This window comes from Ptychodera flava, chromosome 1 (assembly GCF_041260155.1).
Source record: "Ptychodera flava strain L36383 chromosome 1, AS_Pfla_20210202, whole genome shotgun sequence".
Classification (NCBI taxonomy): domain Eukaryota; kingdom Metazoa; phylum Hemichordata; class Enteropneusta; family Ptychoderidae; genus Ptychodera; species Ptychodera flava.
In genome coordinates, this window is record NC_091928.1 from 59283306 (window position 1) to 59308035 (window position 24730).

The 24730-nt window shown below is 37.3% G+C and overlaps 1 protein-coding gene across 1 annotated transcript in view; it reads right to left on the reverse strand.

Moving 5' to 3' along the window:
• Window positions 1–22295, reverse strand: part of LOC139146153 (uncharacterized) — a 31265-nt gene extending 8970 nt beyond the window's left edge. The window contains exons 1-32 of the mRNA XM_070717571.1: window positions 22161–22295; window positions 21182–21278; window positions 20932–21010; window positions 20488–20690; window positions 19884–20040; window positions 19203–19327; window positions 18569–18856; window positions 17868–17957; window positions 17516–17654; window positions 16929–17048; window positions 16505–16627; window positions 16078–16194; window positions 15572–15694; window positions 14960–15082; window positions 14115–14237; window positions 13638–13763; window positions 12956–13198; window positions 12464–12709; window positions 11778–12020; window positions 10899–11137; window positions 9961–10235; window positions 8886–9145; window positions 8305–8495; window positions 7797–7968; window positions 7504–7521; window positions 7000–7230; window positions 4286–4507; window positions 3354–3575; window positions 2424–2645; window positions 1496–1717; window positions 1130–1135; window positions 627–848 (exon numbers count right to left, since the gene is read on the reverse strand). Of these exons, the coding sequence (XP_070573672.1) occupies window positions 627–848; window positions 1130–1135; window positions 1496–1717; window positions 2424–2645; window positions 3354–3575; window positions 4286–4507; window positions 7000–7230; window positions 7504–7521; window positions 7797–7968; window positions 8305–8495; window positions 8886–9145; window positions 9961–10235; window positions 10899–11137; window positions 11778–12020; window positions 12464–12709; window positions 12956–13198; window positions 13638–13763; window positions 14115–14237; window positions 14960–15082; window positions 15572–15694; window positions 16078–16194; window positions 16505–16627; window positions 16929–17048; window positions 17516–17654; window positions 17868–17957; window positions 18569–18856; window positions 19203–19327; window positions 19884–20040; window positions 20488–20690; window positions 20932–21010; window positions 21182–21274 (5263 nt within the window). The 5' untranslated portion in view covers window positions 21275–21278; window positions 22161–22295. The remainder of the gene's footprint in view (window positions 1–626; window positions 849–1129; window positions 1136–1495; window positions 1718–2423; window positions 2646–3353; window positions 3576–4285; window positions 4508–6999; window positions 7231–7503; window positions 7522–7796; window positions 7969–8304; window positions 8496–8885; window positions 9146–9960; window positions 10236–10898; window positions 11138–11777; window positions 12021–12463; window positions 12710–12955; window positions 13199–13637; window positions 13764–14114; window positions 14238–14959; window positions 15083–15571; window positions 15695–16077; window positions 16195–16504; window positions 16628–16928; window positions 17049–17515; window positions 17655–17867; window positions 17958–18568; window positions 18857–19202; window positions 19328–19883; window positions 20041–20487; window positions 20691–20931; window positions 21011–21181; window positions 21279–22160) is intronic.
• Window positions 22296–24730: the final 2435 nt, after the last annotated feature.

Consider the following 24730-nt stretch of genomic DNA (forward strand, 5'->3'; position numbering starts at 1 on the left):
TCCTTGCGTGTATATCACTCAAAGTGTGTACTAAAATGCAATAACAATATAAAGAATTTTGACAGGTAATAAAAGAAAAGTGATCCGGTACTACTGATATCACTTTAAAGACTGTCGCAATGGCAACATAAATCGGCCCAAGTATGAAAGACAGCCTATCAGGATGACGTTTGATAAAGAAAGAACAAATACTCATACTTACTATCAACTGTTAAAAAAATATTATAGAGAAAAGAGAAAGAAAAGTAAAAATTTGATTTCCTATAACTCTAGGGATACTGTTTGATTCCTTGTAAATCCAAGGAATGGTTTTTGTATACCTAACTCTGAGCCAACTGATCAGTTGGTTAGTTGTACATGATTGTCATAGTAACGGCTTCCAAACATACATCTTTTGTAGTTTAACATGCCCTCAAGAGTTGGTTAAGAGTTTAAATTTCTGATACTTTCCGATGAAAGGCATAAAATGCAGATTATTTCAAGTATTCCAAATGTCTGAATGTTAAGGATTGTGATATTTCTACCCGGTAAACATAAAGCAGTATACACCCTTCTTCGTACAGTATTTGTGTCCATATTTACAGTAAACTAAAACTCTGAGACGTTGATATAGGTAAGTTCCTTACCAATGGTAACTACAAATGAGCAGTTGGCCTGATTTCCTGCTGCATCAGTCACTATGCATATCACAGGAGTTGAACCAACAGGGAAAGCAAACCCAGATGGTGGATTGCATTCAACTGTTGCATCCTCTGAGCTGGGAGTTTGGTATTTCACTATCTGTTCACCGTCACCATCAGTGTCATAATCAGTGATGGGGTCAGGACATTCAATTTCTGGTGGTGTCTCTGCGAATGATGACATTAATAAAACTTATTTTGTTGTAAAGGATGACATTTGATTAAAGTGTCTCAAAGAGACTATTCCTTGCGTGTATATCACTCAAAGTGTGTACTAAAATGCGATAACAATATAAAGAATTTTAAAACGTACTAAAGAAAAGTGATCCGGTGCTACTGATATGTCTTTAAAGACTGTCGCACTGGCAACATAATCGGTCCAAATATGAAAGACAGCCTATCAGGATGGACATGACGTTTGATAAGAAAGAACAAATACTCATACTTACTATCAACTGTTAAGAAATGATATAGACAAAGAGAAAGAAAAGTAAAAATTGATTTCCTCAAATTCTAGTATACTGTTTGATTCCTTGTAAATCCAAGGAATGGCTTGTGACATTAACTCTGAGCCAACTGATCAGTTGGTTAGTTGTACATGATTGCCACAGTAACGATTTCAAAATTTCTGATATTTTCCAATGAAAGGCATAAAATGCAGATTATTTCAAGTATTCTAAATGTCTGAATGTTGAGAATTGTGATATTTCTACCCGGTAAACATGAAGCAGTTTAAACCCTATTTCGTACAGTATTTGTTTCTATATTAACAGTAAGCTAAAACTCTGAGACGTTGATATAGGTAAGTTCCTTACCAATGGTAACTACAAATGAGCAGTTGACCTGATTTCCCGCTGCATCAGTCGCTATGCATATCACAGGTGTTGAACCAACAGGGAAAGCAAACCCAGATGGTGGATTGCATTCAACTGTTGCATCCTCTGAGCTGGGAGTTTGGTATTTCACTATATGTTCATCGTCACCATCAGTGTCATAATCAGTGATGGGGTCAGGACATTCAATTTCTGGTGGTGTCTCTGCGAAATGACATTAATAAAACTTATTTTGTTGTAAAGGATGACATTTGATTAAAGTGTCTCAAAGAGACTATTCCTTGCGTGTACATCACTCAAAGTGTGTACTAAAATGCAATAACAATATAAAGAATTTTGACACGTAATAAAAGAAAAGTGATCCGGTGCTACTGATATCTCTTCAAAGACTGTCGCAATGGCAACATAAATAGGTCCAAATATGAAAGACAGCCAATCAGGATGGACATGACGTTTGATAAAGAAAGAACAAATACTCATACTTACTATCAACTGTTAAAGAAATGATTATAGACAAAAGAGAAAGAAAAGTAAAAATTGATTTCCTGAAATTCTAGGGATACTGTTTGATTCCTTGTAAATCCAAGGAAGGTTTTTGATACACCTAACTCTGAGCCAACTGATCAGTTGATTAGTTGAACATGATTGCCATAGTAATGGCTTCAAAAAATACATCTTTTATAGTTTAACATGCTCTCAAGAGCTGGTTAAAAGTTGTAATTTCTGATACTTTCCAATGAAAGGCATAAAATGCAGATTATTTCAAGTATTCTAAATATCTGAATGTTAAGGATTGTGATATTTCTACCCGGTAAACATAAAGCAGTACACACCCTTCTTCGTACAGTATTTTTGTCCATATTTACAGTAAACTAAAACTCTGAGACGATGATATAGGTAAGTTCCTTACCAATGGTAACTACAAATGAGCAGTTGGCCTGATTTCCTGCTGCATCAGTCGCTATGCATATCACAGGTGTTGAACCAACAGGGAAAGCAAACCCAGATGGTGGATTGCATTCAACTGTTGCATCCTCTGAGCTGGGAGTTTGGTATTTCACTATCTGTTCACCGTCACCATCAGTGTCATAATCAGTGATGGGGTCAGGACATTCAATTTCTGGTGGTGTCTCTGTGAATGATGACATTAATAAAACTTATTTTGTTGTAAAGGATGACATTTGATTAAAGTGTCGTAAAGAGACTAGTCCATGCGCGTATATCACTCAAAGTGTGTACTAAAATGCAATAACAATATAAAGAATTTTGACACGTAATAAAAGAAAAGTGATCCGGTGCTACTGATATCTCTTCAAAGACTGTCGCAATGGCAACATAAATAGGTCCAAATATGAAAGACAGCCAATCAGGATGGACATTTCGTTTGATAAGGAAAGAACAAATACACATACTCACTATCAACTGTTCAAGAAATGATTATAGAGAAAAGAGAAAGAAAAGTAAAATTTGATTTCCTGAAATTCTACGGATACTGTTTGATTCCTTGTAAATCCAAGGAATGGTTTTTGATACACCTAACTCTGAGCCAACTGATCAGTTGATTAGTTGTACATGATTACCTTAGTAACGGCTTAAAAACATACATCTTTTATAGTTTCACATGCTCTCAAGAGCTGGTTAAGAGTTGTAATTTCTGATATTTTCCAATGAAAGGCATAAATGTAGATTATTTCAAGTATTCCAAATGTCTGAATGTTAAGGATTGTGATATTTCTACCCGGTAAACATAAAGCAGTATACACCCTATTTCGTACGGTATTTGTTTCCATATTTACAGTGAGCTAAAACTCTGAGACGTTGATATAGGTAAGTTCCTTACCAATGGTAACTACAAATGAGCAGTTAACCTGATTTCCCGCTGCATCAGTCGCTATGCATATCACAGGTGTTACACCAACAGGGAAGGCAAACCCAGATGGTGGATTGCATTCAACTGTTGCATCCTCTGAGCTGGGAGTTTGGTATTTCACTATCTGTTCACCGTCACCATCAGTGTCATAATCAGTGATGGGGTCAGGGCATTCAATTTCTGGTGGTGTCTCTGTGAATGATGACATTAATAAAACTTATTTTGTTGTAAAGGGTGATATTTGATCAAAGTGTCGTAAAGAGACTATTCCTTGCGTGTATATCACTCAAAGTGTGTACTAAAATTCAATAACAATATAAAGAATTTTAAAACGTAATAAAAGAAAAGTGATCCGGTGCTACTGATATCACTTTAAACACTGTCGCAATGGCAACATAAATCGGCCCAAATATGAAAGACAGCCTATCAGGATGGACATGACGTCTGATAAAGAAAGAACAAATACTCATACTTACTATCAACTGTTTACGAAAAGATGGCAGAGAAAAGAGAAAGAAAAGTAAAATTTGATTTCCTATAATTTTAGGGATACTGTTTAAATCCTTGCAAATCCAAGGAATTGTTTATGACACACCTTACTCTGAGCCAACTGATCAGTTCGCTAGTTGTGCATGATTGTCATAGTAACAGCTTCCAAACATACATCTTTTATAGTTTAAAATGCCCTCAAGTGCTGTATTTACAGATGTAATTTCTGATACTTTCCAATGAAAGGCATAAAATGCAGATTATTTCAAGTATTCTAAATGTCTGAATGTTAAGGCTTGTGATATTTCTACCCGGTAAACATAAAGAAGTACACACCCTTCTTTGTAACGTATTTGTTTCCATATTTACAGTAAACTAAAACTCTGAGACGTTGATATAGGTAAGTTCCTTACCAATGGTAACTACAAATGAGCAGTTGGCCTGATTTCCTGCTGCATCAGTCGCTATGCATATCACAGGTGTTACACCAACAGGGAAGGCAAACCCAGATGGTGGATTGCATTCAACTGTTGCATCCTCTGAGCTTGGAGTTTGGTATTTCACTATATGTTCATCGTCACCATCAGTGTCATAATCAGTGATGGGGTCAGGACAAATAATATCTGGCGGTGTCTCTATGTATGGAAGTAATTAAAAGGTATATTGCTACATTCTTAAAGTTTGATTTGTGATTTTTCGATTTATACATGTATAACGACACGTCGAAGTTTCTGTAAATGTACAGTTGCATTAAAATTTAATCTGTTTTCGGTAGATATGAAGAAAGCTTTAAAATATGCTACTTTTATTAAGCGAGCATTGTGTTATAGTGTTCATCACTTTAGCAATAAGGGTGTTTGTTGCTATTGCGAACACCGTTCATCGCCACTTATAGTAAATTTAGTAAATTGTCGGCTCCGCACATTGTTTATTGCCGTTAAGGATATTGGGTAAGTAATTTTGCTGTATCGCATTCAAATGATTTGCCGTAAATAAACTTTTGTTAATGTAACCGTGTGCCAATATTATTTGGGAATAATATTTCTTTGTTTTTTTCTTTTCTTACAGAAGGAGTGAAGCTGATTACGATAACATATCACTAGGTTTTCGGTCTTGGTTAAAGGAATTGCTGCAAGGAGTTCTTATCATATGCAGGTAAATTCCTTGCTGTAATATAAATATGAGTACGATGTAAATAGGTTAAGAGGTTCTACCACTTTAGCAATAAACCACATCCAGTGACTGTGTACCACGAGATTTTGACTAGTTCATGATATATATACACGAGTGATAGCGAGTGCATATATGGTCGAAACTGAGTATTTTATCATAAAAGTATTTTGAAATTCCAGCATGGGATGACAAAAAAGGATTTTGACTCTTGCCGAGAGCTCGCGCGTGTGCCAGCGTACCATAGTACGGTTCCTTTCATGTATCAACCAATCAGATCGATGTATTTGCGCCATTATCAAATACCTACATTCACGTGCCTGTGCAAAGCTATGGGAGAAAGCGCCCTCAGATCCGTGCATTTTTTTTACGTATCACGCCCCGGCCCGGTGCCCAAATACGGCAATCGCGTGCATTTCTGAACTATCTCGATTCTGGTTACTACGCGCGTTGCTATCCGCAAACGTTCCATTCGTACACAAAGCCAGCGCGAGATTTGGAAAACGTCTGCTCGCTCAGATCGTAGTTGCGCGTGGCGACAGTGGAGCCGCGCCGGTAACATCAGCTTTTGTTTCTAAATTCTAGTGAAATCCAGTGTAAACTAACTGCGTGCCTGTTCAGTATTAACTACAAGAAACTGACATCACGCTTTTGTCTTTCTTACACCTCGATTTCAGCCTTGATCTCTGTTGGTCACGTAATATACGCATATTGCTTTGCGCGTTCTAGAATTCTGCAGGTAAACAAATGACGTCATTAAGTATGTCAATCCGCGACGGGAAGCGGCCATCGTATTTATGAAAAACTGACACAAATGGCGATGCATTTTTGATATCGCACGCATTTTTATGTCCTAAACAATGTTGAATGTTATGTAAACTACATATTTATCATTCCATAAGGTATATGATAAAACCTTTAAGGCCCTGATACGGCTTTTGCGGCCCTTGGTCGTATGGCGTACGGGCCCTCGCACGCTCGGGCCCTTCCGCCATACGACCTCGGGTCGCAAAAGCCTATCAGGGCCGTAAAGATTATTAATATACTAGTACAATAAAATGTATAACAACGCCTAGTATTCCTACAATAGTAACTTAGTTGTACTTACGGTCCACTGAAAATGCATCGATAGAAAAGGCGACAGAGAAAAAAATAAATTGTGAAAATATACCACCATAGCATTCAGAGAAATGAGGAATAAGATGTCTTAGATTGAAGCTGTTACGCGTTTGATGCGTTATTTAGTTAATGAAGTCATTGTCAATTTTACGTCAATAAAAACAAAATAATACATTTAACTGCTTCTACGACATCATTACAGGAAAGAAAATTTTATGTTTATCTTTGTCTGACATTCACAGTTGCTCAGGTGCAGCCAACGAACAATGCACTTTTAAAAAGGTCCTTACTATGATAAGATATATTGTGCATGACAAATAATGTGAATTGACTAATTTTAAGTCAAGAGGGTAATTAACTAGCTGTTCATAATTTGCCCTCCCACAGAACATTTTTCGACTTACCCTCCCACACCCAAACTTCATTTTACCCACTCCCCACTTATTTTTGCCTGTTTCCCCCCCCCACTGTGATTTTGAAGCTCCCTCGCCCTGTGGCGAAAAAAACTTGCCGATTTCCCTGCCCTGGAAACAATTCCCCTCAAAAAGTGTTCCGCCAAGCCTGGCCCCAGGACAATAAACCAATATCTGCTCTGCCCTACAAAAAAACCCCAAAATTTGCTCCCCTACCACCTAACAACATGTCCTCTGCCCCTAGCAAAATTAAAATATCCCCTGCCCTCAAAAATTGCTCCTGGAATAGCTTTTTCGATAAATAGCTCCGTTGGCTGCACCTGTTGCTTACCATGTGTAAATTGGTATACTCATCTGTTGTGCATGAAAATCGATAACAACATTGAAATAAAACATCTATGCAAACTTGAATCTCATCTCATTACCAACTGTAACGTTAAAGGAACACTCAGCCTGATTTCCTGCTGCATCAGTTGCTGTGCATGTCACAGTTATTGTACCGACATCAAAATGTGAATTGGATGGAGGAGTGCACTGAACCACCACAAAGCCCGAATCATCGCTTGCCAAAATATCGCCATAATCTACTATCTGCCCGTCACCATTCCTATCGTATTCCGTCATGTCTTCTGGACACACTATCTCTGGTGGTGTTTCTATGCAGAAAGGAAAGGTTTGCAAGATTTTGAGCCAAGGCACGTCTGTGCAGTGATGATGATTTATTGCCCATCGATAAAGTTTGTATGACTGGGCATAGTTATTATTGGAAATTGGAAATGTGTGCATGTATATACGGAATATATATATATATATATATATATATATATATATATATATATATATATATATATATATATATATATATATATATATATATATATGAAATGGTTAAACAGATCACTAAACGATAGCTCACGAAATCAACTTACCATCAGGAGGGCATGGATCTGTAATTTATAAAGGAGATTACGTCAAGATAAAAACACGATATGACAAATTTCCGAGCTGACTATAAATATTGAAAATAATAGTTATATGTATATATGTATATATTAGTTGATAGCATGTTTATCTCAAACAGCGTGATTTTCGTGATATTAATCTAGACATTAATTGTATATAGTTTTCGTTGATTTGCCTTGTACGCGTGATCTTTATGTAAATTGATGCAAAGTACTAAAAGGTCGTTTATGACCGAATATCGCAAAAATCTCAAATCTACCTTTACAGTTGCCATGATCGTCTTCACCAGCGGTGCAATGACATCCTCTGATGCCGTCGACAACAGTACAAACTTCAGTTTCATCACACTCATTGTCGTCACATACCACGACATTGTTACCGTTACATATGCACACCGTACCGCAAGTTTGATTGACCCAGGTTTCCCCTTTCTGTAATGGATATCGGTGTCAAAAGAATTAAAGATTTACAATTGAAAATTGTAATGATTTTGTAAGCAGTTACATTTCACTCGAACAGACTGTGTAATGAGTTTCATTAGTATATTAAGAATCGTTCCCTAAAGCATAACAATGATGTATCTATATTATATTCTTTTCTTTCGACAACGTACAGACGTACTGATAATGTAGTAACGAACAACAGCATACAGTTAACTGATTATTAAGAGTCGGTAATTTCAAACAAGCTACGACTAGAATACGAAGGAAAATGCAAGGTTAGTGACGACTCTGAAACATTCTAAAATACGGTACTCTGACACTTACACTGTAATAGATTCCATCGACCAAACAGCCACACTCACTGATCGGTACACAGTCCAACCCATCTAATATGTAACCTTCATCACACACACAGTCCTCGACGCAAGGGTCATCGCAGTCGTCTTGGCCGGCACAGTTTTCAGGGCATGGTGATGTACAGTCAGAGTAATGGGAATTGTCAGGGCACTCAACACCTGTTGTAAAAATGTCAATAATAAAGGCACTCGATGTCTGTGATAAAAATTGGTTTTATTGATTTCACTCGCGCATGCACAGAAATTGTTTGGACTGATTATCAGCGTTTTTCTTCCGGTTTCAGCAATGTAGCGTAAAACTGATGGTTATGAGGTTTTGACTTCTACATTACAATGTGATTTCTACGTGTAACTCTGAGGGCACTGCTCTGTGGTTTTGCTAACCCCGCCCCCTACATTCTCCTTATAGTGTTCACTTCCATGTAACTAATTTTCGTTTAATCAATCTCTACTTCAAAATTTTTTCTCGTTTGCAACTGCGGAGATGAATTCTAATATTCAATAATGCATCACATTCTATTTGACTTCAAGCTAAAAACGGCTACTTACTGCAGTTGGTTCCTTGTCTGTAATCGTCAAGGTTGACCCCCTCGTCTTTGCAATCGGAGAAGTAGGCGTCATACTGCAGACACAACATTGCACCAGTGAGGCATAAATCATAAACACAGTCATCAAAATAGGGAACGGGATCGATCACACTATGGCATTCAGAAAATGGACCAGAGGGATCGGTCAATCGTCCACACAGATCAGCAGCTTGGTGAGGCTTTTCGTCTTCACATACTGGATCTTCTGGAGCGTCTGGACAGCTGTTATGATCAGCAAAATACAAAAAGTAATTTCAATTTGATCAGTCGCCAGTGAGAACAACAGAAAATAAATTTAGAATAATTAGGCTGAGTAAGACCTGCTTAAAAGATAGTCTTAATGCAAGGTTTATGATGTGTTAACTTTCATCATACTCTAATCTGTTAACAAATAGACTTGTTAGCTGCTATTTAGAAAACTGACAGCTATTGTCGGATCAATTTTTCTCATAAACAGCTGTTTCAACAATAAACCTTCTTCCTTTACAAGACTATAATGTCTACCGATCAATTTACAAAATAGATAGATAGATAGATAGATAGATAGATAGATAGATAGATAGATAGATAGATGGATGGAAAGATAGATAGATAGATAGATAGATAGATAGATAGATAGATAGATAGATAGATAGATAGATAGATAGATAGATAGACAGATAGATAGATAGATAGGTAGGTAGGTAGGTAGGTAGGTAGGTAGGTAGGTAGGAAGGTAGGTAGGTAGGTAGGTAGGTAGGTAGGTAGGTAGGTAGGTAGATAGATAGATAGATAGATAGATAAATAGATAGATCGGTCGGTCGGTCGGTCGGTCGGTCGGTCGGTAGGTAGGTAGGTAGGTAGGTAGGTAGGTAGGTAGATAGATAGATAGATAGATAGATAGATAGATAGATAGATAGATAGATAGATAGATAGATAGATGGATAGATGATGAAAATGCAAGGTTCACTATATTTCTCTGCCTTAAATACTCGATTGCTTTCTATAGACATGTGTCACACATTCACACTCAATGCAAAAAGAGGACATCTTTATACCTTTCAGATACTTTCCAGCTGTTCCCGAAATGTCGACGCCATGGTGTGATATTTCCGTCGGGTTTGGTGAAGTCATTGCTTTGATCATCATCACATGGGCCACACAGTCCAAGTGTCTGGCCAGCATAGTCGTCATCCAAGACGATTCTAACCTTGTGCGTACCATTCCACTTGATTCGGAACCTTCCAGGATAGTTGAATATTACATGGCGACCTCGCTTTCGGATCGTGTAATATGGAGTAACGTAAGGTAGATTTACTTCCTCGCTGTTTACCTGAAAAACAAAGTAGCTTTTAGATGCTCTTGGGATTGCCATTGAAATAAAGATTTATTTTTAGAGTTAGAAAATATCAATGAAAGAAACACATGAACATAATGTATTTAACACTTTATTATGCATTGACATACTTGATGATTCCATGTACTGACGAAATAATTAAGCAAAGTGAAAAGTGCGTGTTTCCTGTAAATCTTTCCAGGTCTGAAATCTTTTTCGGTATTTTTATAAATCAGATGATTGGCAAAATGTGGCAAGTTTTTCAAGGGTAACCTTTAAGTTTCATGAATTAATGATGATAAGGCTGCTTTGAATGGTAATTTAATTCGACAAGTTTCAATGTCATTTCTGAGAATGAATTTAAATCTAAAATAAATATATAATATATCACTGTAACCATCCATCTGCTTAAAATTTTAGAGACATAACTTACAATTGGTATATACAATAATGTTTTTCCCCCTATTTTTCTGTTTATGTATGAACTGTGTTTTTCCTGGCACTTTTATTAACCCTCTAGGGTTCTCATTTAGTATTGCATATTAACTTCATCTTTTACTGATACACTTTGTGACATACCGTAGCACCAGGATTCTTAAGACGTTATTGACAACACAAGACCTGAAAATAACTTTTCAAAAAGTCATATCATTGGATTACCCTGACGATTCTTCTTCTCAGGAGTTCAATCTTTGTGTCCTGCAAGTAAATGGTCACGTTGCGTGTGACCGTCGTTGACGGTCGACGGGGAGACGGTTCATTCGTAGCATCGACGCGGAACTCTGGGAAAGGCCCGCTTTTGTCGACGACAAGGGTATACGTGCATTTTCCCTGGAAATTGAATCTTTTTCTATCAAAGGTCGCATAATGTGGGTCGCCAGATGCATCACAAACACATTCTGTTAGAAGAATGGAGAAGTAAGTTACATTACAGAACAGTAAAACATGTGTGTTGAAGCTGAATTAGTACCGGTTTAAAGGGACAACACCTGTAAGTTTTTACGATTTAATACAACAGGTCTCTTAAAGCAAAATATTTTGATCCATATATGTTAAAATGAATAATCGAGATGCAATTTTTCTTTGAATGCAATGATGATAAAGACGACAGAGAATTCATCATAGGTCAGTGACCTTGACGAAACGACTTTCCTGAGATTTCTGCATAGTGAAAGCTTAATAAGCAGTGACATTTGGCATATTTTAGGTCTGCTTCCTGATTGCAAATTAACATCGTTTCATCAGTGCTCTGCTGTAAGCACCATGTAAAATGCCCTCTTTAATAATCACAGCAGTCCATACACCTGTAATATCTGATTTTTATGTTGACATGTACACGATGTGATGTGTTGAAAGGAACAATACAGTGTATTTCAGCATAGGTAGGGGAAAACATCGGAAAATACCTCCGTAATTTTGACAGCGGTTTCGATGTGATTAACTTCAGAGAGTTGAAGCAATCTACATCTGATAATCAGCATTTCAAAATGTTTGCAACTGGATATTTGACCGTAAAATGTGTATCGATCGAAAACTTACCACATTCTATAAAGACACCAAACGTGCAAGAAACGCTGTTGCCTGCTGCATCAGTAGCTGTACATGTCACCTCCGTTAGCCCGCACGGAAATACGTCACCAGAGTTATGTGTGCACGTCACTTCCGCTGAGCATTCACTGTCACTAGTTGTGGGAGCTATGAATTCAATGGCTTTACCTCGCAGGCCATTCACCCTCTCGTGGATATCAGTTGGACAACCGATGATTGTAGGGGGATTGTAATCTATCAAATGTACAATTACAAGAGTCACAGCTAAAACCCCGAGAACTTAAAATGGTAAGAAGAACTTGAATGAATCGAAACTCCTAGAGGATTCAATATCTGTAGCAACTTAAGAATTGTTTGTCAGCAAATGAGCTCAAGTGTATAAGAAATATGCTTGGCCTTTCGGCTCAAGGAGTATTACTAAATAATTCACAATTCAAGACAATGGTTTCTTTTCTGCAAAAGGAAACAGTGAAATATATTCAGCCTATGTTAGACAAGGCGTCAAAGGCATTTTCAAATGATTTTATATCTGTGAGGTAATAAGTTTCGGGATCTCCTTGGCAAATATGCAAATATGAACATCATATCATTTGCATTACACATGTCCATTCCATCGGTAGGATAACAATTGTTTATTGTGATTACCTTTCGGTTTAAAATAAAACTCCCTAACTTACCACATAAAACAGTTATTGTGAAAGTGTTTGACACGGAGTTACCAGAATCATCAGTTGCTGTGCATGTCACGTCTGTTTGTGTACCACACTGCACTACAATGCCTGAGTCCTCTGTGCATATGACGTCAACATGACCACAGTTATCTGAAGCCGTAGGCGTGGGCCATGTTGCTATTTCTCCGTCATTTTCACAGTCAAGTAAGATTTGGTCTGGAAGGCATTCCAGTTTTGGCGGTTCTGCATCGCCTGAAAAAAAGCACAAAAATATTTCTTGTTTTGGTGGTTCTACATCTCCTGAAAAAAACATATTTCTTTCTTTTCTGTCCAAACAGAGCGCTATCGTTGTTTCTGTAAAATAGATTACGGTGTCATTTGTACTGCTAGATTCATAAATCGATCAGTCAGTCAATTGATTAATTTACCGATTTTATAATTCTACGTTTGTTTGGTCGTTTCTTATTTTCTGATTTTCAAATGATATTGACAACTTACTGCACTGAACGTTGACGAAAATTGAACACTGAGCAGTTAGACCCGCTGCATCCGTAGCAGTAAAGATGACTTCAGTGGAACCAGGAGGAAATTGAAAGGACTCGTCGTGACTTGCAGTGACATGGACGAGACCACAGTTATCCGAAGCCGTTGGCGGTACCCAGCATGCATCAGCACCAGAGCATCCACATCCCAGTGACAGGAATACGTCATCACCGCACTGGATTGTGGGAGGTTCAACATCTGCCAGTAGTAAACATAAATCACTGCCAGTAAATGCATGTGATTCTATCTGCACAGTACCTCATTTATGTTTTTAATAACCTATATTTCTTATTTCCGAAATATGTCTATAATTAAACAGTTTCTATGCACTGATGTTTGACTCATCTGTATCTTTTATAAATGTTCATATTTTGCTTGCCGGTAATTGGATTCTGTCTTACTTTACCTCCCTTACGCGTCATAATCTCTCTGGATCGAATTATATTCTCAGTCTCTTTAAATTCACCAGCGTTTTGGGGTAGTAATTGGTCGGATATTATGTCATATCCTATGCAGCTCTCCATTTTCTTTTTCTGTTAACCATCTTTAAATGTTTTATACCTCTTTCCATCGAACACGATGCGACTTCAATGTGCTGCAAGTTCGTAGAATCTATATGACAACAGAAGAGCCTTACCGATACAGGAGACGCCGTCAGCAGCCAGTTCAAGACATCCAGAACACTCGCATTCACTTGAGCCAGGTCCGGTCTGTGTACAGATGTCGTCACACCCACCATTGTCAACCAAACAAGGGTTAGTACCTGTCGTAATTGAAGCATTTTCTTATCTCATCTTAAAATGACGTCTTCCGTATAACTTTTATTGTGAGACACAAATGTTTACATTTTAATGTTATATGGAAGAATTCACAAGGTACTTCCGTTTTCAACAAACACTCAAAGGCATCATTTTAGAAGTGGTATAGCCACAAACTGATGACGTCAAATCGCCATACTCAATACACAGTGCCATAATTACAAGGCGTTTGTGTGTTTTGTGTACGGCGATTTGACGTCATCAGTTTTGTGGCTATACAGCTTTTAAAATGATGCTCACTCAAATTAAAATTTCGAAGTTAAAGCCCTGTACCATACAATGTTAATGTTACTTACTGCTGCAGGTAACGCCATCTGGATTTAACTGATAACCTGCGCCACATGAACACGAAAATGAGCCGTCGTTGTTGATACACACCTGTTCACAATCATCAGTATCTTGTTCACACTCGTCGATATCTAGCGATAAAGAAGAAAATGCCTTTAACAACTTACAGTTGAGATTTTCGTATATTTTTGTTTGTTTGTCGTTTCAGTATTGTAGTTTACTCGTATCTTCCTGCTGCAACTTTTTAGCACGTAAACGCGGAAACGTGATATTCATAATTATTGATTATGTCTTTTCATTATTTGTGGACATTGTTTACATGTTATAATCGTAAATACCCTAGTTTACTATTCGAAGCGTGGCCAGTAGATTTTGCCCTGCATGATAAAGAACATATTGTTAAGAGGAAGCATGCTAGCGCTATTTTGCAACACATTCCAAAGCTATTAACCCTTTGAGCGCCAAAGTCAACTTTTGTCCCCTTTATAAAATGTACCCCAGTCAAAATTTCTCAGATTTTTGCCAAAATTTTGATGAAAGACTGTAGCCAATGAAATATGATGTCCATTTGGTCCAAAATTATCAAAAAATTACAGAAAAGTTCATAAAAATTGCTAAAATGTTGCAATAAATTTTGGTGAGAAAAAGGGTTAACGCTTTAATAAGGGTTTTGCAAGGTGAGTAATTGCTACACAACAAATGTCTCGTATTGTGATGTTAATGCTTGGCCTCTATCATTGACCAACGAAAGTTCACCGGAAGTTGTTCTCAAGCATTTCACAAATTTTACTGAGAGCTTCAATGCAACAGAGATCATTTAATGACGTGTCTTGATTTGATTGGTCACATTCACCTGTGCATGTCACCTGATCGGTATCTAAGGTGTATCCAGGGCTACACAGACAACGAAAGGTGCCTTCTTCATTAATACACTGATCGCTGCATCCACCATTGTTTGTGTCACATTCATTTATATCTGAAACAAATAAAAATTCGATCGGAGAAGAACGAACATCATTCAAGTGTCTGATATGAGTGAAATAGTTAAGTCACAAGAAAAGGAAATCTCGATTCAGTTTTCTTCGCCAGTACTTTTTGTATGGTATGTTACAGGTAAAATAGTACGTTATCAAGAGAGAAAGACGATCAATTATTTGTAAGTGAATATTTTTACAACTTGTTGCTTTTGTACATAATCATTATATCGATATATAAAAATGCACCTTTTCTGCTAGTCTGTGGCGAGACCTTTTCTGGTAGTATGTGGGCGACACAACAGAGGACATAGATACCATCACTTCGACAAGCAAAGGACTGTACAATGTTTGTCGCTAAACAATTAAGTAGAAATGTAGAAATAATGCCGTTTAATCTCCTAACACTTTTAATCATACAGTGGTTTTGTCGAAATAACTGTGCACATCTTGTCAGAGGTCGTCTGCAGAGGAGGAAACTTTTAACGTACCATCACACGTGTTGCCATCTGTATTCAATGTGTAGCCATCTTGACATTCACAGTGAAAAGTGCCAGGGTCATTAACACAGACCTGCTCACACGAATGAAGTCCAAGGATGCATTCGTCAATGTCTGTTCAGAAAAATGAGAAGGACATATTCAGATACTTTAAAAATGAGAACTAAAAATGTCCCTTTCACCTTTCAGTGTTTTCTTTGCGGATATCTAATGTTTTGGACAGTCTGGACAAAAGAATTTTATGTTTGTTTGCAGGCAAGTATTGTATTCTCCCATGAGAATGATCATACATTACAACAACGCTGTAAAACGTAGTCAACGATACATTTAGGTAGATTTCTTAATTTGGAGAAGTGGATTTGATGATACCGTCGAAATTATAACAAAACTATTATTTTGAACATGTGGAATTGAAACAGCTTACATATAAAACCATGTCCGATTCTGAAGAAAGATTATGATCTATGTATCACGAAATTTGAAATCTGTAGCCTTACCATTGCAAGAGTTTCCACTGCGCATGTACCCTGGATTGCAGAAACATTCATATGATCCAATTGTATTCCTGCATTCCTGATCGCAGTCATGATTTCCAGTCAAACATTCGTTCTCATCTGAAAGACAATCAATGATGATAATCTTCTCTTGAAAGGATTAGATTGACCCTAATGGTCAAGATGCCTCTTTCTTTACGTCATCGATTACATCATTGTTTGAGGACAAGATAATCGGATGTATGTGTGCCTGTATACTTTCAGATATACCAACGCTTTGTATACACTTACACATACATAAATATACACACCCATCCATCCATCCATCCGTACTTACGTACGTACACACACATATCCATCCATCCATCAATCCATCCAAATATACATATGCAAATTTATTTTAAAATTTACATTTTACGGCAATTCTTACCTTTGCAATTTTTACCATCAGCTCTGAGCACAAAACCGGGTGAGCAGGCGCAGTGGAATGATCCATCGTCATTTATGCAAATATCTTCACATCCGCCATTGTTGTTATTGCACTCATTTATGTCTGTGGGAAACATAGCGATATAAAATTTTAGAGAACTAGACAAAAGAAATTTCAATCAGGTATAGCAATAAATCAATAATATATGAATTCGACATTCCCCATTTAGGATATTTCTTTAAGTCCTTAAATATTCAGGCTTTATTGTTACATCTACCGACAACTCAAATAAGCTCGCCAAACATCAACAACGAACTATTAATCTTTCTTGTTATTGTGTTCTATCAAACTTATACTGTTATTTGACAAAAAAATAGTCAACATTGACGAAATAAAATTTGCAAAACAACAACAAAATATTTACCGTCACATGTAACATTATCGAACGCAAGAGAGTATCCCTCACGACAGGAACAAATGACGTCATTTCCGTGAGTAGTACAGATCTGAGAACATCCGCCATTCCCGGAACTACATGAATCAACTGATGAATAGAAAATACTTCGTTTAAAAATAATGTTACTGTAAATCTATAACTAACTGTGCAAAATGAATACTGTTTGTGGTTAATGAATTTTCATATTAAGTCTAATTTGAAGCGATACACTACATAACTTCATAAAGTAACGAGAAAACATGTTTAAGCCTATTATTTATCATATGTTTCAACGTGGAATCTTGGTCTATTTTCAAAGTTTGAAAGAAGTCCGTGAAAATTTCACTTAAAACCTCTTGCCTTTATGTTAAACCTGTCCTTTCCGATGGCATTATCATCTGATCAATAATGTATGTCTGAAATAATGTGTCTCATTAACAGCCTGTAATAGTTTACATCTGAAATACTGTATCACGGCAATAATATGTCTCTGAAATAAGAAGAGTTTTGAAACAGTACTTTATCGATATTGTGTTTGCTGCTTTAGTTCGTTCCATTCATGCCACTTCACTTACAGTTTCCACAAGTCCTGAAAATCCAACGTCCAGTCCTTTCGATGTTTGTAGTCTCATCGATGTCTATAAGACTGTTAGTGTTTGAGCCAGGTATTGAAAAGTACCGAACATCGTCTCCAGCATCGAATCCGGCTTGAGGCTTTACATGAGAACAATCATACCGAAATCATTCAAATCAGACCAGGAAATGCGATCAGTAACATAAGATGATGACAAGAAAAAAATACTGCGTGGTTTCTAAAGGCCTGTGAATGTCACAGGAAAATGAGATCCAATCACGGAAAATAATATAAAACAAAATGACATGTCTCTGCATAACGCGAGATTAGACGAGAAGTGTAATTATACTCACAGGAGGACCAACCCACGTGATTTTGGGATAGTTAAATATGACGTAACTGCAGACATCTCCTTCAACCATCACAGCTTGGAAGGTGTTCCTCTGCAATGGAAATTCAACAATTCTTTCAAATTGACAATCTTCAGACGACGTACTAGTCTACTTCCATTAATATTCCGGCGTCAATATGTTGTACATTCACACATAATTTCAGCTTCATATTCAGGTTGTTAAAAAGTCGAATCAAACGAAAGATGGTGCAACAGAGACTTGTTACTATATAGCATCGTTCAGTACCGTACAGGTCAATGTGAAAACAATTCTCTTCTGCCTTTTGTTTGAAATGAACGGCGACGAGTTTTTATACCTTCTCCATTTTCCATGAAGTAGTCTTCTTCATATAGGTAAGCTGTTGTACAGTTGTTCGATAATTTTACACGCAATCTTGACCTCCGTTGGAAACATGGCATGTTATGCAAATATCGCGGCCTTCTATTTTTAGTAAATACTTGTACTCGCATGGAGTGTATTCTACTACATGTTTTAGTTTCTTGGCGTTTTGTACACCACCGTAGATGAAGGAAAATATTACTGGCAGACCAGACCATTAATTGGCATTCCGCTGGCCTAACGTTGTGTAATTATTCTCATTTTGAGGTGAGAACTACAAATCAATTTCGCAAACTAACATTCTGAAGTAAAAAAAAACTTACGTTGTTGTAGCTGACGTTGTCAGTGGAATATATTCCAACTTCATAGTACGTTACTATGACAACATATGAAGCGTTGAAATCAGGAAGACCAAATGAATTTGCAATGGCCATGGATGCATGGTCTAAGTCTATAGGATCGGTAGAGTCTCTGAAGTAAATCTCTCCACCGTTGACGATGTCTGCGTCTGCCCAGAATACAGCTAACATGGGTTTCAGAGAGTTCGGGAAGGGCTGTGGAGTGGCGCTTGTGATTGGTCCAAGGAAGGTAATAATGCCATTGTCTGCCACCTGAAATGAAATTGTAAGAGACACAGGTATCAGATACCTTTAGTCACTGTGTTGTCCGAGGATAAGATAGGGTTAAGCTGGATACAAAATGCCATTTATTTCCTCGTCTTGCAGCTGGTAATTTCGGTTTTGCTATTTTACAATTTGTCTATATTATGTTATGTCATGCGTAGTTGTTTACAGTGAAGTATGTTCAATCAGCAAAATTTGTAGAATTGCCACTTTATCTTGTCCTTGAAATTGCATGTTGTGTACACGATGCCGACTACAATCGGAAGAGAAAGAAAAGGAAACAGCAAAAAAACCTGAAAATTTCAAACCACTATTAGCAAAATGTTTGACTCACATAGATATGGCTCTGAATGGCCCCAAAGAATGTAAACGTGTTGCTTAATTCTTTACGCTCAGCTCTGTCGTCCAGTTTCTGTTGTTTGGTGTCGAGCTGCTCGCCGAAACGGAAGAGTAAAGGATCTGGAGAAACGAAAACCGAACAAACTGACAGTTAAAAAGTTTTAAAATAAGAAAGCGGACATCAAGAAAATCTCCCTCGTTAGATAAACTGAGATGAATACATAAAAGTCAGTCTTTTGTCTCACAGAGATTTAAATGTCGATGACAGTACCTGAGATAACAACAACCCTGGCAACTACAAACACTATGGTATGTGAGAATGTCAAGTACCATGTTTTGATCTAGACCAATGACTTTATTAATATCACAATACAGCCAATTGTACCTAAGTGAAATCAAATCAAGAATCTCGTGCCGTGGTTAGCTTATTAATGTTACCCACAATGCAAGCAGAAATCTTCATTTTGTCAAATCTTTGTATCAGTAAACTAGAAATGTATCGATAACGTCTGATTGTTTCAGAATGCTTGTAACTTTTTACTTAACACGATAACCATCTCACTTTTCATGTAAATTCACAGCCATTTAAATACAAATGTGTTGAATGACTGTCTCTCCACTGCCGTACACCAAAGTGGTTCTTGCAATCTAAAATGGTTAATTAGTGAAACATTACCTTCTGGGACCTCAACGACAGTATATGTGGCTTCAAACCCGGCCCCACTGTTGGCCTCGTTGCTATGGAAATCCAGGTAAACAGAGTTTTGCGTTGATTCCCAATAGGGTGATGTCTGACCGCAGAGAGTGACGTCAGCTACGTCACCATCACGAATCTTGAGGTGAGTAAAGAAAGATTTGTAAAATTAATTCAGTTATGCTTCGAAGAAAATTTCATCAGGGAGGCATAATCAACGTTTTTCGCTAACCCATCAGGAAAGATTGGACGAAACTTTCTACAGAATACAATACAATGTTAAGAACGATGTCATCACTCTTTGGCCTTGTCATCCATGGTTGTTCCTAAATTTGTTCAAATCAATTTTACTACAAGATAAAATACAGATTCTATAACATCATGTGGAAGTAGGGATGGTATTAATGGTGTTGGTGGTAGTCATGGAGATGGTTGTGGTAGCCATGGAGATGGTGGTGGTAGTCATGGAGATGGTGGTGGTCTTGGAGGGAAATGGTGATGATGGTGTTTTTATCATTGTTGCTACGAAATATTTGGACAAGGACACTAGGGAGTAATATCTCCAGAGTGGAAAATAATTTCTCACCGTAAGGGAGTCGAATGCGCATCTAGCCCCAACACCAGAGTTGAATTCCAAGTCGAAGGATGAGAACTGCAAGCGAATAGCCTGACCTGGCTGTGCCAACATTTCAATTGTGCAGTCACAGTCGTGTGGGTAAGAGGAAGGCCATCCTGGTGACGTCACCATACCAGTGTCTCCGTTGTCAAGGTTTAGAGTGTTATCGCAGTCTATTGACAAACAAGATGTATCCCATAATTTGAGGTTATTTCATTCAGTTAATCTTCGGCGTTGAATTCCATTACTTTTGTACTTTAGTAGCAAGCTAGACTCTATACACATTGTGACTTTACTAGGTTGCTTACTCTTACGAAAATTCTAAATTCTATCAAAACACCGTCAATACTTTTAATTTGTTGTCTTGTCATTCATTTGTTTTGACAAAACAATAAAATAAGCAGAAACACTCACCACAGGATCCTGTTCTTTTCTGTACATGATGTCTATCAACTGATGTGATGTCAAGATCAATACTGGGTCCACTGAAAACCTGTACACAACAACGTAGAAAATAAATACCATATTCTTCAAACATACATCTTAATATCCTATATTTCTATCTGTCTGTTGGTCTGTCGGTGGGTGTGTGATGACTGTGTGCGGGTGTGTGTGCGAAAAGAAAGAAAGAAAGAACTTGAAAGATTAACAAGTTACAACTTACGCCGAGATCTGCAATAGGTTCGGAACTCTGAACTATCTGGAAAAGCAATATGGCGGCAAAGAAGCCCGCCAAAATGGCGTGGTGAACGGTCATTATTCTGTAAGAAACACATGTACAGAGTGAATGTTAGTCCCAATTATTCTTCTTTCTTTACGATGTTTAATGCATCCTGAATATATTGTCGTTTCCTTACATTGCATATTTTCAATTCATTACATTGAATTGGAAACTTTCCTGCGATTTCACCATTACATTTATCATGTGACACTAACAGAAAAATCGTGATATATAGTGTGTAGTCCTATCACATCTCGTGGTCCTATCACATCTTACCCATTTCAAAGACAGAGGAATCGACGTCCGATTCAAGCATTGCTTACTTCGAAAATCTTTTGCGGAAAATTGTTTTTCTCAAAAGTTAATCACTTGTCGTTTGCTTCAGTCATTATTTCTGAAAAAGGTCTGAACATGATGTTGATGAAACCATTAAAGCAAAAATAGTCTTGACGAGAAAAATCCGCTACCTTTGAAAAATTATTTTATCATGTCATTTTGTAATGGCGGCATATATTTTGAGTATAAAAAGCTGGAATGATCAATCGTAAAAATTTGCGACAAGTTGAAATTCAGTGACTAACACGATTGGAACTAATTTGGTATAATTTGATCTTCATATTCTTCAAATTTCTCAAAAGTGTTGGTGCCCTACAGCTGAATGTTGCAACAATACAAATTACTCATACAAACAAGTGTATAACTTAAAAAGAAAAGCAGATGAGCCTACATTTGTAGACTAAACCGACATTACTTCACTGTCCAATTATCCAAAATTAATTCCAATCCTGTTGACTTTAAAAATTAAACAATGTCGTGTGCTAAATTACATTTTCAAAGGAAGCACGACACTTACTCAAGTAGAGATGCTTATTTCAGCTTCCATCTAACTTTGTTGGATTACAACAAAGTAAACGATACTCACCAACGACCGTATCAGTTGTTGCCGTTCGCGAAATCTAATTTCCCTCTCTTCATAGAGAGTGGACGATCTGCTTGCCTAATTATGCACGACGATAAGGTCTATGGCGATTCACCGTACTCATCAGATCTTGGGTGCTTCCGCCGGGGAAAAAAGTTCGTTGATTGATGACAATTCAATTTGTAGGTTTATATTTATTGACATATTGTTTTGTTTATTAGACTAATAACAGGTTTCGGACTTTTTGTCTGTAATTCTCCAGACGGTGTTTGTGAAAATTGCTGATGCAAGTGCCACGTTGGAAGGTGCGGCGTCACAAATGAAACTTTTCATCGTTTACTTCAACATTTAGAAGATTTTCGTTGCACTTAGAATTAATTCTCTCAAAATACCAAAAGTTGTGCCGTCACGGAGGATGACGGGTACAACCACGGTCCCTCCACAAACCGTGGTACAACCAACGGACATGCGCAGTGCTGATACCTTAGTTTTTCGCTCTCATGTCCACATCTCTTCAATTTGGTTTCTCGTCGTACTACCAATCTCACCAAGTTAGATGTAAATTTAAATTAATTTTTTATGCATCCAAAACAGAATTGCCTTATTTTAGGTAAAAGGTTGTTCGTTGTCACAATTTTTTACCAATAGTAATAGTATGTATATTGAAATATGTAGAGTATTTTATTTATGACGTGCAATACATGTCGATAACGTTCGTATAATGTGAAAACCGAAAATGTTGTCTCATTTATTTTTTCATCATTTTCTTTGAAAAGACAGTCCTTCGTTCAGGTGTTTTTATTCTGGACTTGTTCTGCAGAGAAGCATAATGAGTCATTTAATGTTTCCTTGGTGATTATATGGCAAGTCACGTGATAAATAAGGCCATAGAAAGAACTGACTTTATTTCTCATCTCCGTAGGCCTACAGTGGATCTAGAAAAGTTGAAACAAACTTTTGTGTTCCCATGAACAATCAAAACATCAAAATTGACTGTATGCTAAGCATGGCGGAAAACATATCTCTATAATCACGTGATCACACATGCGCACTGCACAGTTCTGAAAGAGGGTGTCATCATCTTGCTGCGTGTCCGATGAGCAGAGCAAATTCAACAGTGACAGAATTAGATTAACTGTGAGTACAGAGTCATAAAAACACTTTCTTTATTGTTATCGTAGAATCAGTTCTTCGGCATACATGCACTTTGCTTGATTTCAAATAAAGACGTAAATAAAGGCTATGCCTTTTCGACACTGATGAACGATAGAATTAATGTCTGTCAACATTTTCAGGTTTGGGACCAACAACACATCTATTGATTTAAAATGTTAGTATCGAGCAACACTTCATAGTAGTGACGTCGCAAAATTCTCTAGTACGACATTCAGTTTGTGTTGCTATCAGAACAGGCATGAGGTGATAATGTTGACGATTTTATTAACTAATGTCATCTCCAAGTCATGATATTTGAATGACTTAGCTTGTAGTGCATGCATTGCGACAGAGGATGGATAAAAATCTAGCCAGACCGTACAGGGATGTTCAACCATACTAATTATTCTGTAATCCCGCGTCAGTAATCTTTGAATCGACATCTGTAGATAGTTTTCTGAAACCTGCAAAAGATTCCGGCTGTATGACTCAATTAACTAAAACCCAATATTATATCAAGATCTGATTTTTTTTTCAAATTTACATTTAATGGCAAATCAAAAAGCAAATGGTAAGAAAAAACTTCAACATTTTTTTCCCTCACATTATAACATCATTTGCTCGGTCACCTGACAGAATGATAAATACGCACTCAACCGAACCAGACGTTGTACACAAACATGTATCAATCATACCATCGAAATTCGATAATTGTTACTTTCATAATTTCCAACTACATTTGTGGCTGATAACGAGATCTTTTCCGAGTCCTACTTGTGCCTGTATTACAGTAGGCGCTTGCATCCCACATCCATTGATAACTTCGAACTTTGCAATGATTCCAAATGCACAGTCATGACTTTAATCTGTTACCTCCAAGCCTACAGAAACCCATACTATGGCCAAGCCCTAGAGCATTCACCCACAAAGCTGTATTGCTAACCCTGATCCACAGTCTGTAAGATTTAGTATTAAAATGCAAGTTGAGAACGTATGTCGTCATAGAAACTGATCAGAAAGACACTTCTCACTGTAAATTCTCGATCGGATTCGAACCAACAACATAGGACACCTTGTCACCCAGCGAAAACAGAAAGGGGGACAAAGAAAGACAAGACAGACACAGACAGACCAGACAGACAGACAGACAGACAGACAGACGTAGACAGAGAGATAGAGACACAACAAAAAGTGACAAAGACACAGTGAAAGGGAGAGAGTTCACAGGTAAACTGTTACAACAGTAAACAGTGTAAATTTTACAGTGTAGCGAGAAATTTGATGATTGAGAGATCCACCCTAACGTCGAAATGATAAAATCATGCAAATTTTAAACTGTTTCAAAAGTAAACCAGGAGAAGATTGTGATAAGAATCTTAGTGTGTCAGGAGATGTGTGACTACACACATAAACTTAGA